Source organism: Streptopelia decaocto (genome assembly GCF_964273445.1).
Source record: "Streptopelia decaocto genome assembly, chromosome: 3".
Lineage (NCBI taxonomy): Eukaryota > Metazoa > Chordata > Aves > Columbiformes > Columbidae > Streptopelia > Streptopelia decaocto.
This window is the reverse complement of record NC_138656.1, coordinates 34,878,734-34,891,835: the sequence shown is the minus strand read 5'-3', so window position 1 is coordinate 34,891,835 and position 13,102 is coordinate 34,878,734. Positions and strand designations below refer to the sequence as shown.

General features: G+C 40.5%; 1 protein-coding gene across 6 annotated transcripts in view; it reads left to right on the top strand.

Moving 5' to 3' along the window:
* The window catches only part of LTBP1 (latent transforming growth factor beta binding protein 1), a 197,304-nt gene that overhangs the window by 82,161 nt on the left and 102,041 nt on the right, over nt 1-13,102 (top strand). For all 6 annotated transcript variants that reach the window (XM_082050042.1, XM_082050045.1, XM_082050043.1 and 3 more), the window contains 2 exons: nt 4,996-5,220; nt 11,520-11,797. In XM_082050042.1, coding sequence (XP_081906168.1) covers nt 4,996-5,220; nt 11,520-11,797 — 503 coding nt within the window. The remainder of the gene's footprint in view (nt 1-4,995; nt 5,221-11,519; nt 11,798-13,102) is intronic.

Here is a 13,102-nt window from a genome sequence, read left to right as displayed (position 1 = left end):
ATACAAACATTAGGATAGATTCAGAGCTAAATGTAGAGGTGTTATACTATTAAATCAAGGGCACTTGAAGCTTCTTTGCTCTATCTGCTTCCCAAAGCACAAGTTTTTAATATCAAGATTATCTTAATCTTACTTTAAAACAAATAAATAGGTCACTTAACTTGCAATTTGTTTACATAAAAAGTCTGAATTTTGACCAGGAATCTGAAGAGAAAACCATCTAAGTAGTTAGAAACACCGAGAATGACATGTAGGATTTATAAAAATAATAGAAGAATAGGGAAGAGTCTAAACTGAAGAATAGCATCATTACTGTAACTCATGCCTCTGTGCCTTTTGTAAGTTACTGTTAGATTTTTTGCAATTTAAAAGTAGAAATAAGTTTGGAGCAATTGTGCGGATCTATGTATAGCACTTCCAGGTCTCAACTTTTGCCTAAAATGTATGATGTTAAAAGACACTCTATCACAGAGGTGTTGGATGTGGCTGTGTTTCCCCTCAGTGAACATTCATCTCTTCTTCTTAGAGAAGAATTGTGTTTGTTAGAACTGCGTGCTGGTCCCTGTGCTTTCTGCATGTTTAGTAACAGCATGGAGGAAAGATGACCAAACAACTGTGTGGCATGCAGTAATGCTGGATAACTGCGTAGTACTCAGAGGCAAAATTAATGTGCTGATTCATGATGCATCCAGTGGAAATACTGTAATCTAATGAGCAGTTTAAGGTTTTCCTTGGAGAGCTAGGTGATATAATTGAAAAGTGCTTACAACTGAATAGTTGGTAGCATGTAAGCAGAAAAGGGAGAGTGATGAGGGAAAGGGAGAAAGAAACTCGCATGTTTCCTGAGGTGTAAAAGAAAAGGAATTTTGAGAGTTAGATGAGGAACATCTCAAAACCTATCTTCATTTTCTTCAACACTAGTTACAGGAAGGGAGTTTCCATCAGTCCGAAGGGCTTGTTTGGGTTAAGCGTGGGCTGTTTTTTAAGGATTATGAGGATTTAGGTGCTTGGAATTTGTTTTGTTACATGTTATTTTGATTAAGTTAAAACATTCGGACTTGATTAAATTAGTTTATGTGGAGCTGTTTGAGGTTGTTTGAGTATCTTGAAAACAAAATAGATGATGTAATTACATGGACAAACTGTATACCAGTGGTTTTGTAGCTGCTTTGTTGATTATTTCATGCCCTTTTCTTGTGTTTCCAACCCATAGCTATGGAAGCTTTATCAGGATTCATGCTGCAAATGTTGTCCTTCTTCTGTGTATCCAGCCTTTCAGAGACTCCCTGTGGGGACATCTTGATGCACCGTCTCTGCTTGGCTCACTTGGAACAGTGATACGCAGCAAGCTGTGCCAGGCTGGGGACAATTAAGGCCTTTGGGTGCCAGAGAAATCAAAGCTTGTTATTACCAATTAATTGCCCAAGAATACTTTAAATGTTTGTAATTCCTTAAACTTGTCTTTATATTTCTAAAGGATGGATGTTAATTTATATTAAGAAATCATTAAATTTGTTCAGTCTTATGTTGGCTGATCCTTAAGAGACATATAAGAGACTTGGCTTACGGCAGATCTGAGTGAAGAATTTGTTGCCTTTCTTAGGTCCATTAATACTTTCTTTATTTTGTTTGTAGGATAGCCATGTGTGAATTGAAATTTCTTGTTATCTCGTGTAGATCTAGCTCCCCATTTTTATCAGCTCTGAGCAGCTAGACATTTTCACATTGTAATAGATATTTTTATTTCCCTTTTTTTTTTTTTTTTTTTCTTTTTTCAGAAGCAATGGCAACAGCCCAGTGAGAATCAAGCTCCAGTTTGCTGTTTGTCTGAATGCCAATTGTGAACATACATGCAAACCCAGCATCTTCTAATGGTCTCAGTGCGTGGGTCTGTTTTTTGTCAGGAATGTCCCCTATGCCTCTGGCAGTGTTCAGCCATTCTGTTTAAGTTCTTTAACCTCAATGACAAAACAAAACAAAACAAAAAACTTCCATCAGAAGTTGAGCTGTTCAAACATACCCTGGCTTTATATCCTGTTCCTATCTTAAGTGATCCTTTCCCCAGGGCTCTTTGGTCTTTGTTAACCTAAGATTCCCAGAGCCTTGGTGAGGAAAAGTAGTGTTTCCTTCCTCTGCCTTTTTGGATGCCATAAACCTACACCCCCTTCAGCTCATTTTTCTCAAATGGTCTGTGTGTAATTCCAGCTCTGGTGAAGTTGTGTGCCTGTGATTTCCAGCATCAGTATCATAATCAAATGTAGCCCTTTCTCCTGGCCATAAACTGCTTTAGGAAACATCACAATTAGTGTGTATGTGTGTGTGTTATACCTATTATCAAGTATTACCAGGTATTTTATTTCACTGTGTTTCATCCTCTTTTTTTTTGTTTTTAATTTCTTGTAATATTTACCATTTGAAATAACTAAATTTTCGGTTTAGACTGGCGATCACATCCTATTTTCTTTTTTACATGACTGAGTATAACTCAAAATTGCATATTTCAGAATATTTTTTTTATTACAGAATTTTATATCCTCTGAATAGGTTTAATGTATTCTTATTTAACGTTCCTTCCTCATACACTAGGCCAGACCTTTAAGAGATGTAAATCAATATATCTGTATATAAATCAGTTGCCTGAGTGATTCATACCACATGATAGCATGAGCAGCTTGGAATTTTTTATTTTCTGTCATGAATGAACTCTTTTCCATTGGTATCTGCCTTCCTAGTATTTTTATCCCAAACTTTTGTTTGCTTGAAAGCAAAGCTTTTCATATGCCCATTCATTACCCAGTGGGCTGCTGCAGGAGAGGAGAGCCTGAAAAGCACCCTGTAATGCAGAGGTACCTGGTGACATGGACTTCCAGACCCTGACTGCTTTATGGGAACAGGAGCTCAGAAGAAATTAATGTATTTTGGTGGAAATACTGAGTATATTGATATTATTTAAAAGCTGGATTTTGCATGTTGCCTTGTCACCTTGAGTATGGAGGGGACAGGAAGAAAATCTGTGAGATAGGCTTCTTCTACTCAAGGAATTGATCAGTGAGACTTTCTGTTGCCTTTGTTTCGCTGTACTTCTTTCAAACACCAAACTGCTGTCCCCTTAATGCTACTTTACACTAATTCATTGTGTGGTGTTAATTTTGCAGGAAAACCACCATAGCTTTCAACCTTGCTCAGGCAGATCTTTACAAGTACCTAGAATTCTTTGTATGTTGTCACCATTACAGTAAATCTGCTCACCTGTGGCTGCTCAGGGAGAAATGGTACCGGAGAGACAGAGGTAGCTGTCATGCTTTAGTTACTGCTGGGGTCAAAAATCCTTCATTTTGCCCTGAAATAACACCCATTCTGTAAAGGCATCTTTTAGGCACTCAGATGGAGCCTCAACAGCGTTGGTACCCAAAAAGTGAGGCCTGCAATGGTGTGGATAGCCTTCTGAAGCCAAGTAGACCTTTTAGCACAGCACTACAGCTTGAAGTACTTTCAGTCAGTTTATATTAAGTGAAAATATGCGATAAGATGAGAAAAATATTAAATATACATTTGCAGAAGAGAGCAGAAAATCAGTTCTGGCTGTTTACATTTGTGCGTGGACCTATCTGGTGATCATGCATCGCTATTCCAGACCCTGTCAATGTAACGTGAGGGTGCACTGTGATGGGCTGGGTGAATTGCACCATTTCTTGAGCATTTATTCTGGGCCAAGTGAATTACTCAGCTCGGTTGGAACTCCTTGAGCTGCTGAAAGTCCCACTTTGTCTTCTTGAGACACGCAAGACAGAAGTTCCTTTCCAATACTAATGTTTTATGGTATTATTAATAATACACTAGGCTGCAGTTGTCCAGAGACTACACCACTTGGAATAATAAGCACTAGGTTCCTGGTAACTTTGCATTATCTACAGTTTCTCATTTTTATTGTAATTCAGTATAAACCAAGCAATACCAATTTGGCAAATTGCCATAATTACTGTGAAGTCTAGATTTATATTTATTTATTTTTACATTCAGAATCTTATCTTAGAGCTGAAAAATGGATTCTGTATGCTATTTCTCAAAAAAATTTTGATTTCTGAAAAAAAAGCCTTTGTCTTAAATCAAAGCTACAGTATTTTTCCTGTTGTTTTTACATGTTAGTTCTTGAAAACGTTGACAACTCGGCCAGACTATGGTTGATTGTAAAGTCTCACATAATATTTTTAGAAAGTGCTGAACCATGCCTATTACTGTTTCTGTCTTTGAGTTAAGAAATATTTTTCATTTACTGTTGACATTTTTCATATTTCATCTGATAACTTCCATTGCTGTATATATGCAAGTACTAGCTGGCACAGAAGGAATTACACTTGTCTTTATATTCAAGCTAAAATATTTTAATACTTTGGCATTTGTCTCTGAAATAATTTGAGTAGAATTCCTCTATATTTTTATGATCTTCATGAGTGGGTGGCTTATTTTATCTGAGAGATAAACGTTAAGCAAAAGTCCAGATACTCGGTAAGACATGTTTTTCCAGAGAACAGCTAATGCTTACGGTGAAAATGGAAAATTTCTCCCCAGTGCTGTCTACTCTCCAGTGAGGTTTTTGCCTGGTCTTCCAGGAAAGTGTAGGTGGGAGGCTGACTAAATAAGAGTACCTGTACTGAAGTGCGAATAAGAGGTGCAGCTAGGCACCATATTAATTTAGCATCTTGCTAATAGAATGATGAAATAAAATAGCTGGAATTTCTGAGGGAAGAATGTGCTTGCTGTGTTTGTCTTGGGGGGAAGGTGCAAACCAGACAGAGGTCACAACGAGGGGAAGAGAAGTGGTTCTACCACAAGGCACTCAAAAGCGCATGTCAGATGGACAGTTGTTCCTCAGGTGCTGGAAGAACAAAAGGCCCCAGTCCTATTCCTTTCCTCTACAACTTGTGTGTGATGTGTGGTCAGATAATACCAAAGCCAGAGTCATTAATAAAGTTTTTCTTTCTGTTTTCATTTCAGTTATTTGCCACCTTCCATGCATGAATGGAGGCCAGTGCAGTTCTAGAGATAAATGCCAATGCCCACCTAATTACACTGGTAAACTTTGCCAGATCCCTGTGCAAACTGCCAATACTCCAAAACTATACCATCAGCCACAACAGGTGAACAAGGCTGTAGGATCACAGATTATCCACTCTACTCATACTTTACCACTGACGATGTCTGGACAGCAAGGTGTAAAAGGTAACTTTTTTCTTGATAGATATTTTTTCATTTGGAGTTGATTTTATTAATTTTTGGTATCCAACCTATAACAATAGTGATCTGTCTACATAGTTTGAATCTTGACACCACAACTTGAATCATGAGCTTACCAGAATGAATGGAAAGTATTTTGCTCAGTGACTGATACTATAAGAAATAACAGTGCTATTAAGAGTTTATAAATAAATTTACTTCACTTTATGGGGGAATTTAATGCAGATTGCAGAGGCAAAGGGTAATGCAGGGGGCTTCTTCCAGAAGTGTAGATATGTTGAAAAAGAGGATGATTGTGGCTGAACAGTCTGTAAATTGCAGTGTACCCAGACAGAAAGTTGCAGGTGATTCCATTGTTACAAGTGAAAGGAAGAGACAATGCTTTTCAACATAACAGAATGTATATCTAATGTAAAATTAAAGCCACAATCCATGTTTATCTTTCTTTTATCATTTTGTAGAGTCCTATAAGTTAATTTCGTGGTGAAGATAAGTCATAAAATTATTCAGATGAATAGAACATTCTTTCCAGGTCATATAACAATGTGAAGAAGGCAGAGGATCAGGAGCAAGAAAAGCTGTGATGTTAATAAAATGTTGCCCAGAGAAAGCTCAGACAGCTCCAGGTTGTGAATTTTGTTTGTTTTAGTTGCCAGGTTGATTTTGTTGTTGTTGTTGTTTTGTTTTGTTCTTGTTGAAGGAAATTTTACAATTACATCTCCAAAATTGCTACCTCTGAATAAAAACAATCTGGGGGAAAGATGTGAGGAGGCTCAGTTGTTGGCAACTAGTGTCTGCATAACTTAGCTAAAAGCGCACAAACTATTTATGTTTGTGATAAATATAATCTGATGTAGTAATTCTGTTTTCAGACAGGGACACAGCTGTGAAGGAAGTGCTGACAGTATCCTTCTGGAAACACAATATTTTATAAATGCTTTTAAGTATCAGCCCCATCTTTTCAATGGATTTGTTCTATAGTGACTTCTACACAGTCCGTTGGGAAATAGTTTCTACTGGCATGTTGGAGTATCAGTCCCTAAAGCTCCCCAGAACTCTTCTGATCTTAAAGAGGAAGGGGGTGGGGGAGGACTGAGCAAATAAGAGAAGGTAGTTAACTAAATGTTTAGCAGAGCAGAAATTTATTTCTGTCACTATGTAATTCTAGATCAAATTATTTTAGATAATATGGTGGACCATAAACATTTTTTTAAAGATTGTTGTTTTTCAGATTTAGAGTTGCTGTCTTAAAACACACGATAGGTTTCTCACTGTTGAGGAGTCTGATGTGTTGAATATCTTTTTTCCCAACTCTCAAGTCCTCATCAGAACCATCAGCAGTCACAATGCCTTTTCTTCTCTTTGCACGCCCAAATGAGGATGTTGGATTGTGGAGAGAGCAGTGTTAAATTTATTTCAAGGAAAAAAGAAACAGTTCATCTTGAAATGCCTGGCAGAAATAAAAAATTAATCAGCACATCTAGGCAGTGATCCAAGACCTGGAGAGGATTGCACTGGTAATAGTACATGAGAGGAACCAGCCTAAATTTGATCTTTTTGTCATCTGAACAACTCTAGGTACACTGATAAATTAAAGCAGAGCAATTCAGTGATTTCTTTTGAGGGCTAATATATTCTTTAGATTTATCAGCTGGAGAAACTAGTTGAAGGGATCCCTCTTCATACATAAAAATATGTGATAGTAAGTTGGGGTGAGTGTTTTTATTTTCACAGGCAGACTGTGCTGTCTTGTCTTTCCCTGCAAAACCAGTCTAATAACCTAAGATAATGGCTGGATTTATAGGACACCAGTCCACACAGTGATGCGTGGGAATGGTTTATCCCGCAGAGGCAAAGGGATGCTGGGTCAGGAATTAGCAGGGCTCATTTGGAGAGCTTTAAACTAGACTTGAAGGGGGGATGAGGTTCTAGGTGGGCTTGCATCAGTGGGGCAGCATTCTAGAATTGATGGGGACTGGGAGGCCTCCCATCCCCCTAGGGTGGAATCAGTATGCTCAGCTCGCTCCCTGAAATGCTTGTACATCAATGCACGCAGCATGGGGAACAAGCAGGAGGAGCTAGAAACCTGTGTTCAGGCAGGAGATTATGATCTGGTGGCAATTACGGAGACATGGTGGGACAGCTCACATGACTGGAACATGGTCATGGATGGCTATGTCCTCTTCAGGAAAGACAGGACAGCTAGGCAAGGTGGTGGAGTTGCCCTTTACGTGAGAGAGCAACTACAATGTATTGAGTACTGTCCGGGCACAGATGAGGAGCAAGTTGAGAGTGTATGGGTGAGAATTAAGGGGCAGGCTGGCAGGGGAGACATTGTTGTGGGTGTCTATTATAGGTCACCAGATCAAGGTCAGGAAGCTGATGAGGCCTTCTACAGGTAGCTGAGAGCAGCCTCACAATCACAGGCCCTGGATGTGGCGGGGGATTTTAACTTCCCTGATGTCTGCTGGAAGGACCATTCAGCCAGCCAGCCACAGTCCAGGAGGTTCCTCCAGTGCATTGAAGATAACTTTCTTATGCAAATGGTGGAGGAGCCGACCAGGAGAGGTGCACTGCTGGACCTCATCCTCACTAACAAGGAGGGTCTGGTTGAAGCAATAAAGGTTGAGGGCTGCCTTGGTTGCAGCGACCATGAAATGGTAGAGTTCAGGATCTTGTGCGACAGGAACAGAGTAGCAAGCAGAATTGCAACCCTGGACTTCAGCAGGGCAAACTTTGGCCTTTTCAGGCAATTGCTGGGGGAAATCCCATGGGCAAGGCTTGAAGGTAAAGGGGCCCAAGATAGTTGGTTAGTGTTCAGGGACTGTTTCTACTGGGCACAAGATCAGAGCATCCCGACACATAGGAAGTCAAGGAAACGAGCCAGGAGACCTGTGTGGTTAAACAGGGAGCTGCTGGGTAAGCTCAGGTGGAAGAAGAGAGTTTATAGATCATGGAAGGAGGGGCTGGCCACTTGGGAAGAATATAAGGCTATTGTCAGGGGATGTAGGAAGGCAATTAGGAAAGCTAAGGCCTCATTAGAATTAAAGCTGGCACGAGGGGTCAAGAACAACAGAAAGAGCTTTTTCAAATACGTGGCAGCTAAAACTAACACCAGAGGCAATGTAGGCCCATGGATGAATGAGGTGGGTGCCCTGGTGACAGAAGATACAGAGAAGGCAGGGTTACTGAATGCCTTCTTTGTCTCTGTCTACTCTGCTGGAGGCTGTCCTGAGGAGCCCCGTACCCCTAAGGCCCCAGAGGAAGTCAGGACAGTGCAAGAATTTGCCTTGGTTGATGAGGACTGGGTTAAGGAACAATTAGGCAATCTGAACATCCACAAATCCATGGGCCCAGATGGGATGCACCCACGGGTGCTGAGAGAGCTGGCTGATGTCATTGCTGGACCACTCTCCATCATCTTTGCCAAGTCTTGGGAGATGGGAGAGGTGCCTGAGGACTGGAGGAAAGCAAATGTCACCCCAGTCTTCAAAAAGGGCAAGAAGGACGACCCGGGTAATTATAGACCGGTCAGCCTCACCTCCATCCCTGGGAAAGTAATGGAATGACTTATCCTTGGTGCCATCTCAAGGCACATCAAGGATAAGAGGGTCATTAGGGGCAGTCAACATGGCTTCCCCAAGGGGAAGTCGTGCTTGACCAACCTCATAGCCTTTTATGAAGGTATAACAAGGTGAATAGATGATGGCAGGACGGTGGACGTGGTCTACCTTGACTTCAGTAAAGCATTTGACACAGTCTCCCACAGCATTCTCATAGCTAAACTGAGGAAGTGTGGTCTGGACGATCGAGTAGTGAGGTGGACTGCGAACTGGCTGAAGGAAAGAAGCCAGAGAGCCATGGTCAATGGGGCAGAGTCCAGTTGGAGGCCTGTATCTAGTAGAGTGCCTCAAGGGTCAGTGCTGGGGCCAGTACTGTTCAATATATTCATCAATGACTTGGATGAGGGACTACAGCATACTATCAGCAAGTTTGCTGATGACACCAAGCTGGGAGGAGTGGCTGACACGCCAGAAGGCTGTGCTGCCATCCAGCGAGACCTGGACAGGCTGGAGAGCTGGGCGCGGAAAAATTTAATGAAATATAACAAGGGCAAATGTAGAGTCTTGCATCTTGGCAGGAACAAACCCAGGTTCCAGTATAAGTTGGGGAATGATCCATTAGAGAGCAGTGTAGGGGAGAGGGACCTGGGGGTCCTGATGAACAGCAGGATGACCATGAGCCAGCACTGTGCCTTGTGGCCAAGAGGGCCAATGGCATCCTGGGGTGTATTAGAATGGGGGTGGTCAGTAGGTCAGTAGGTCGAGAGAGATTCTCCTTCCTCTCTACTCTGCCCTGGTGAGACCACACCTGGAATATTGTGTCCAGTTCTGGGCTCCTCAGTTCCAGAAGGACAGGGAACTGCTGGAGAGAGTCCAGCACAGGGCAACCAAGATGATTAAGGGAGTGGAGCACCTCCCTTATGAGGAAAGGCTGAGGGAGCTGGATCTCTTTAGTTTGGAGGAGACTGAGGGGTGACCTTATTAATGTTTACAAATATACAAAGGGTGAGTGTCACGAGGATGGAGCCAGGCTCTTGTGGGTGACAAACAATGGTAGGACAAGGGGTTTTAACTGGAACATAAGAGGTTCCACTTAAACTTGAGAAGAAACTTCTTCTCAGTGAGGGTAACAGAGCACTGGACCAGGCTGCCCAGGGCGGTTGTGGAGTCTCCTACTCTGGAGACATTCAAAACCCGCATGGACACATTCCTGTGTCCAAGTGTTCTTGCTCCAGCAGGGGGATTGGACTAGATGATCTTTTGAGGTCTCTTCCAATCCGTAGCATTCTATGATTCTATAAGAAGGGTCTTACTGGTGGTTCTTTTAACACTGACCTTTTCCATGTGGGTTTACCTGTAGAAGAGCTCATGTAGCATAAATTTTGCTTGAAGGTGGCTTTCTGCTGCATGCAAGATCTGAAGAGCCACCTTATTCCTGATGTTTCTGTCTGGAATATGTTGAAGATTTTTATAAGTGAAACTATGCAGGACAGAATAAAAATAAGTTTGGGGTTTTTTTAAGGAATTCTTATGTGAAACCAATTAATACTAAAATTATGCCTAGAAAAATGAAAATAATGTGAAAAACTAAAAGTAAGTTCTACAAAATAATAGAATTTTAAAGTGGCTGAAAGAAATGAAATTTGCTTCCTGAGAAATGGAGCGGTGAGGTTGAAATTTGTAAATACGAACTGAAAAGGCCTAATCAAGTTCCAAAGAACAGTCTGGCCTCCTGGAGGCAAGGAGACAATTCAGAAGACTCAACAATCCAGTACGCATTATAAAGGAAATATGTCAAATGATACTTATTTGGAAGGGTGTTACGTCTAATGGATTGGCTGACCTCGAGGAGTTTGTGCAGTAGTTGCTGATGAGGGAGACCAAGCCAGCCACAGTAAATGCTAACTTTGTTATACAACTTACAAACTGTAAAAGTTTTCACACACCTCTTCTCCCTGTCCCATCCCTCCCTCCCCATGATAATTTGAATTACATCTTTAAAGGGCATCTTGTATTTTAGTGAAAAGAGACTTGAGGCTCATAAACAGTTCCATGCACATTATGTTGGCTGGAGGGTCTCAATCTATAGACCCAGACTTAAAAACTACAACTGTATTTAAAAACGGAAGTATCTGAAAAACATTTCCTCCCTCTTTATCTGCCAAATCCTGAATTCAAAGTTCAGAGAAGGGAGTGGTGGTTTTAGATGGTTGAGATGCTGGCAACAGTTGCAGGGGCAATCTCGGGACTTGGCAGGTATATAAAGGTGAAGGGATGAAATCTGAAGCTTTTTCTGTATTCCAGAGAAAGATGATGGATCTGAAAAAGAAAATAAAGCTTACTATGTATCCAAAAATAACCCAGTGGAGTCTGAGTTCTGGAACTTTGAATGGGATTCTTATTACACAGTATGACCACAAGTATTAATGTTACACCAACCAATGTGGACATTCATGTTTATGTAGCAGTCTTTACAATCCTATAATGTCATTCTTTCCTGTGTGAAGCATCTTAATTTTCTTGTTAATGAGACTCTATGCATTCTTTCAGGCTTCCCTCTAACCCTTGAATTTGGGCTTCATTTATATTTCAGTCACTTCAAGGCACTCTGTAAAACTTCCAGTGAACGAAAAATAAATGCCATAGAGGTGCCTAAGATAGCTTTTTAAACTTTTTTTTTTACCAATTTTTCTTATGTGTTTTTTCCTTCAATTATTTTAGTGAAGTTCCCTCCTAACATAGTGAATATCCATGTGAAACATCCCCCTGAAGCCTCAGTTCAGATCCATCAAGTTTCAAGAATTGACAGCACATCAACAGGACAAAAAGCAAAAGTACCTCAGCCAGGACATCCACAGGTGTCTTACCAAGGTCTTCCGTATCAGAAGACTCAGAAAGGACATACTACTTACACAAATCAACAACCCATTCCTCATATGTTTCCTGTTTCAGTTAAAACTCAGCTTGGGCGCTGCTTCCAGGAGACTATTGGGACCCAGGTAAGAAATGTTTGCTAAGGCTTTTGAGACAGGTAGCTTTAAAACAATATTATAAAAGAATGAAAAAAAATTTCCCCGGTTGCTGGAAAAGAACACATTTGACATTATTTTCCAAAAGAAAAGCTCCTTCAAGCTAATGTCTTTATTTTATGCAGGCTTGAATTCCTGACATTCTGATTTTGGTTATTCTAGCCATAACTTCTCCATTTATAAGCTATGTCTCAAAGTAAAAACACATTACTCTAAATCCTAGTTCAATTTCCTAGTTGAACAACTAAGGTTACACCATGTTCCACAGCTTGTACTGTCCTTTGCTTTAAGTCTTTTCGCGTATGCATCTCAACAGCCAGTGTTTTGCAAGGAGTTGCAGTTTTCATGTTTTTTACTGTATTGTAGGCAAGTGTTTTGAATCTGTTGAAATGTGACTATTGCATGGGGTAGTGAAATTATGAAAGCCAATTGAGTGTTTGCTAGAGCATTAAAACCTTAGTTCAGTTTAAAAGAATATGATCATACCAGATTTTTACATATGACTATTCAAAATTGCATATCTTCTTTCAGCACTCTAATAGGTTACACGGCATTATCGTTTTTGCATATTTGTATATGTATGTAAATATACAGAGAGAGGAAAAAAGCATATGTGAACACACTGTAAAAATATTAGGAAGAGCCTGTTATTTATTGCTTATCACCTTGCTAAAATGTAAATTTTCAGGCCGAGTATTTTTATGTTCAATGCATGCCTCAGGCTGAATTTTTTGAGAGGTTTTGGAAAAATCACTCCCTTCTTTTGAGGAATGATGTTAGAGAAGTAATATGCTGTTTTTCCTTGGGCTAAAAAAAAAAAAAAAATTATGACTGTTTCATTGAAGATTTGCATCGTCTGTATGCTTTGAAGTGGAAACTTAAATTTATCATAAAGTTCACTCTGATTTTGGTCCTTCCAGTAACATGCACCCAAATTTAGGCAGTTTTCAAGCATATCTATGTTTTGGTGGTTTCTGTTTTTGTTTTCAAATATATTCCACAGATATTTGTTGACAGCAAAATTCTCCAAAGATTTCATATGGTCTGCTCTCCCCTCAAAGTGTCAACACCCGTCATCCCTGAAATGGCAGACTGGAGCAAAATGTCCTTTACAAGTGCTGCTTCTAGCTGTCAGTGAATGCTGTGATGCTCAGTGTTAGAACTGACAGCAAGGGAACTTTCTCACCTTCTCATGGCTCCCAATCAGTGAGCTTCGGGGAGGATCAGTGGTGGGGGGCAGATAAGGAGCAGAAGCAGGATGGAACGAGAAGCAGA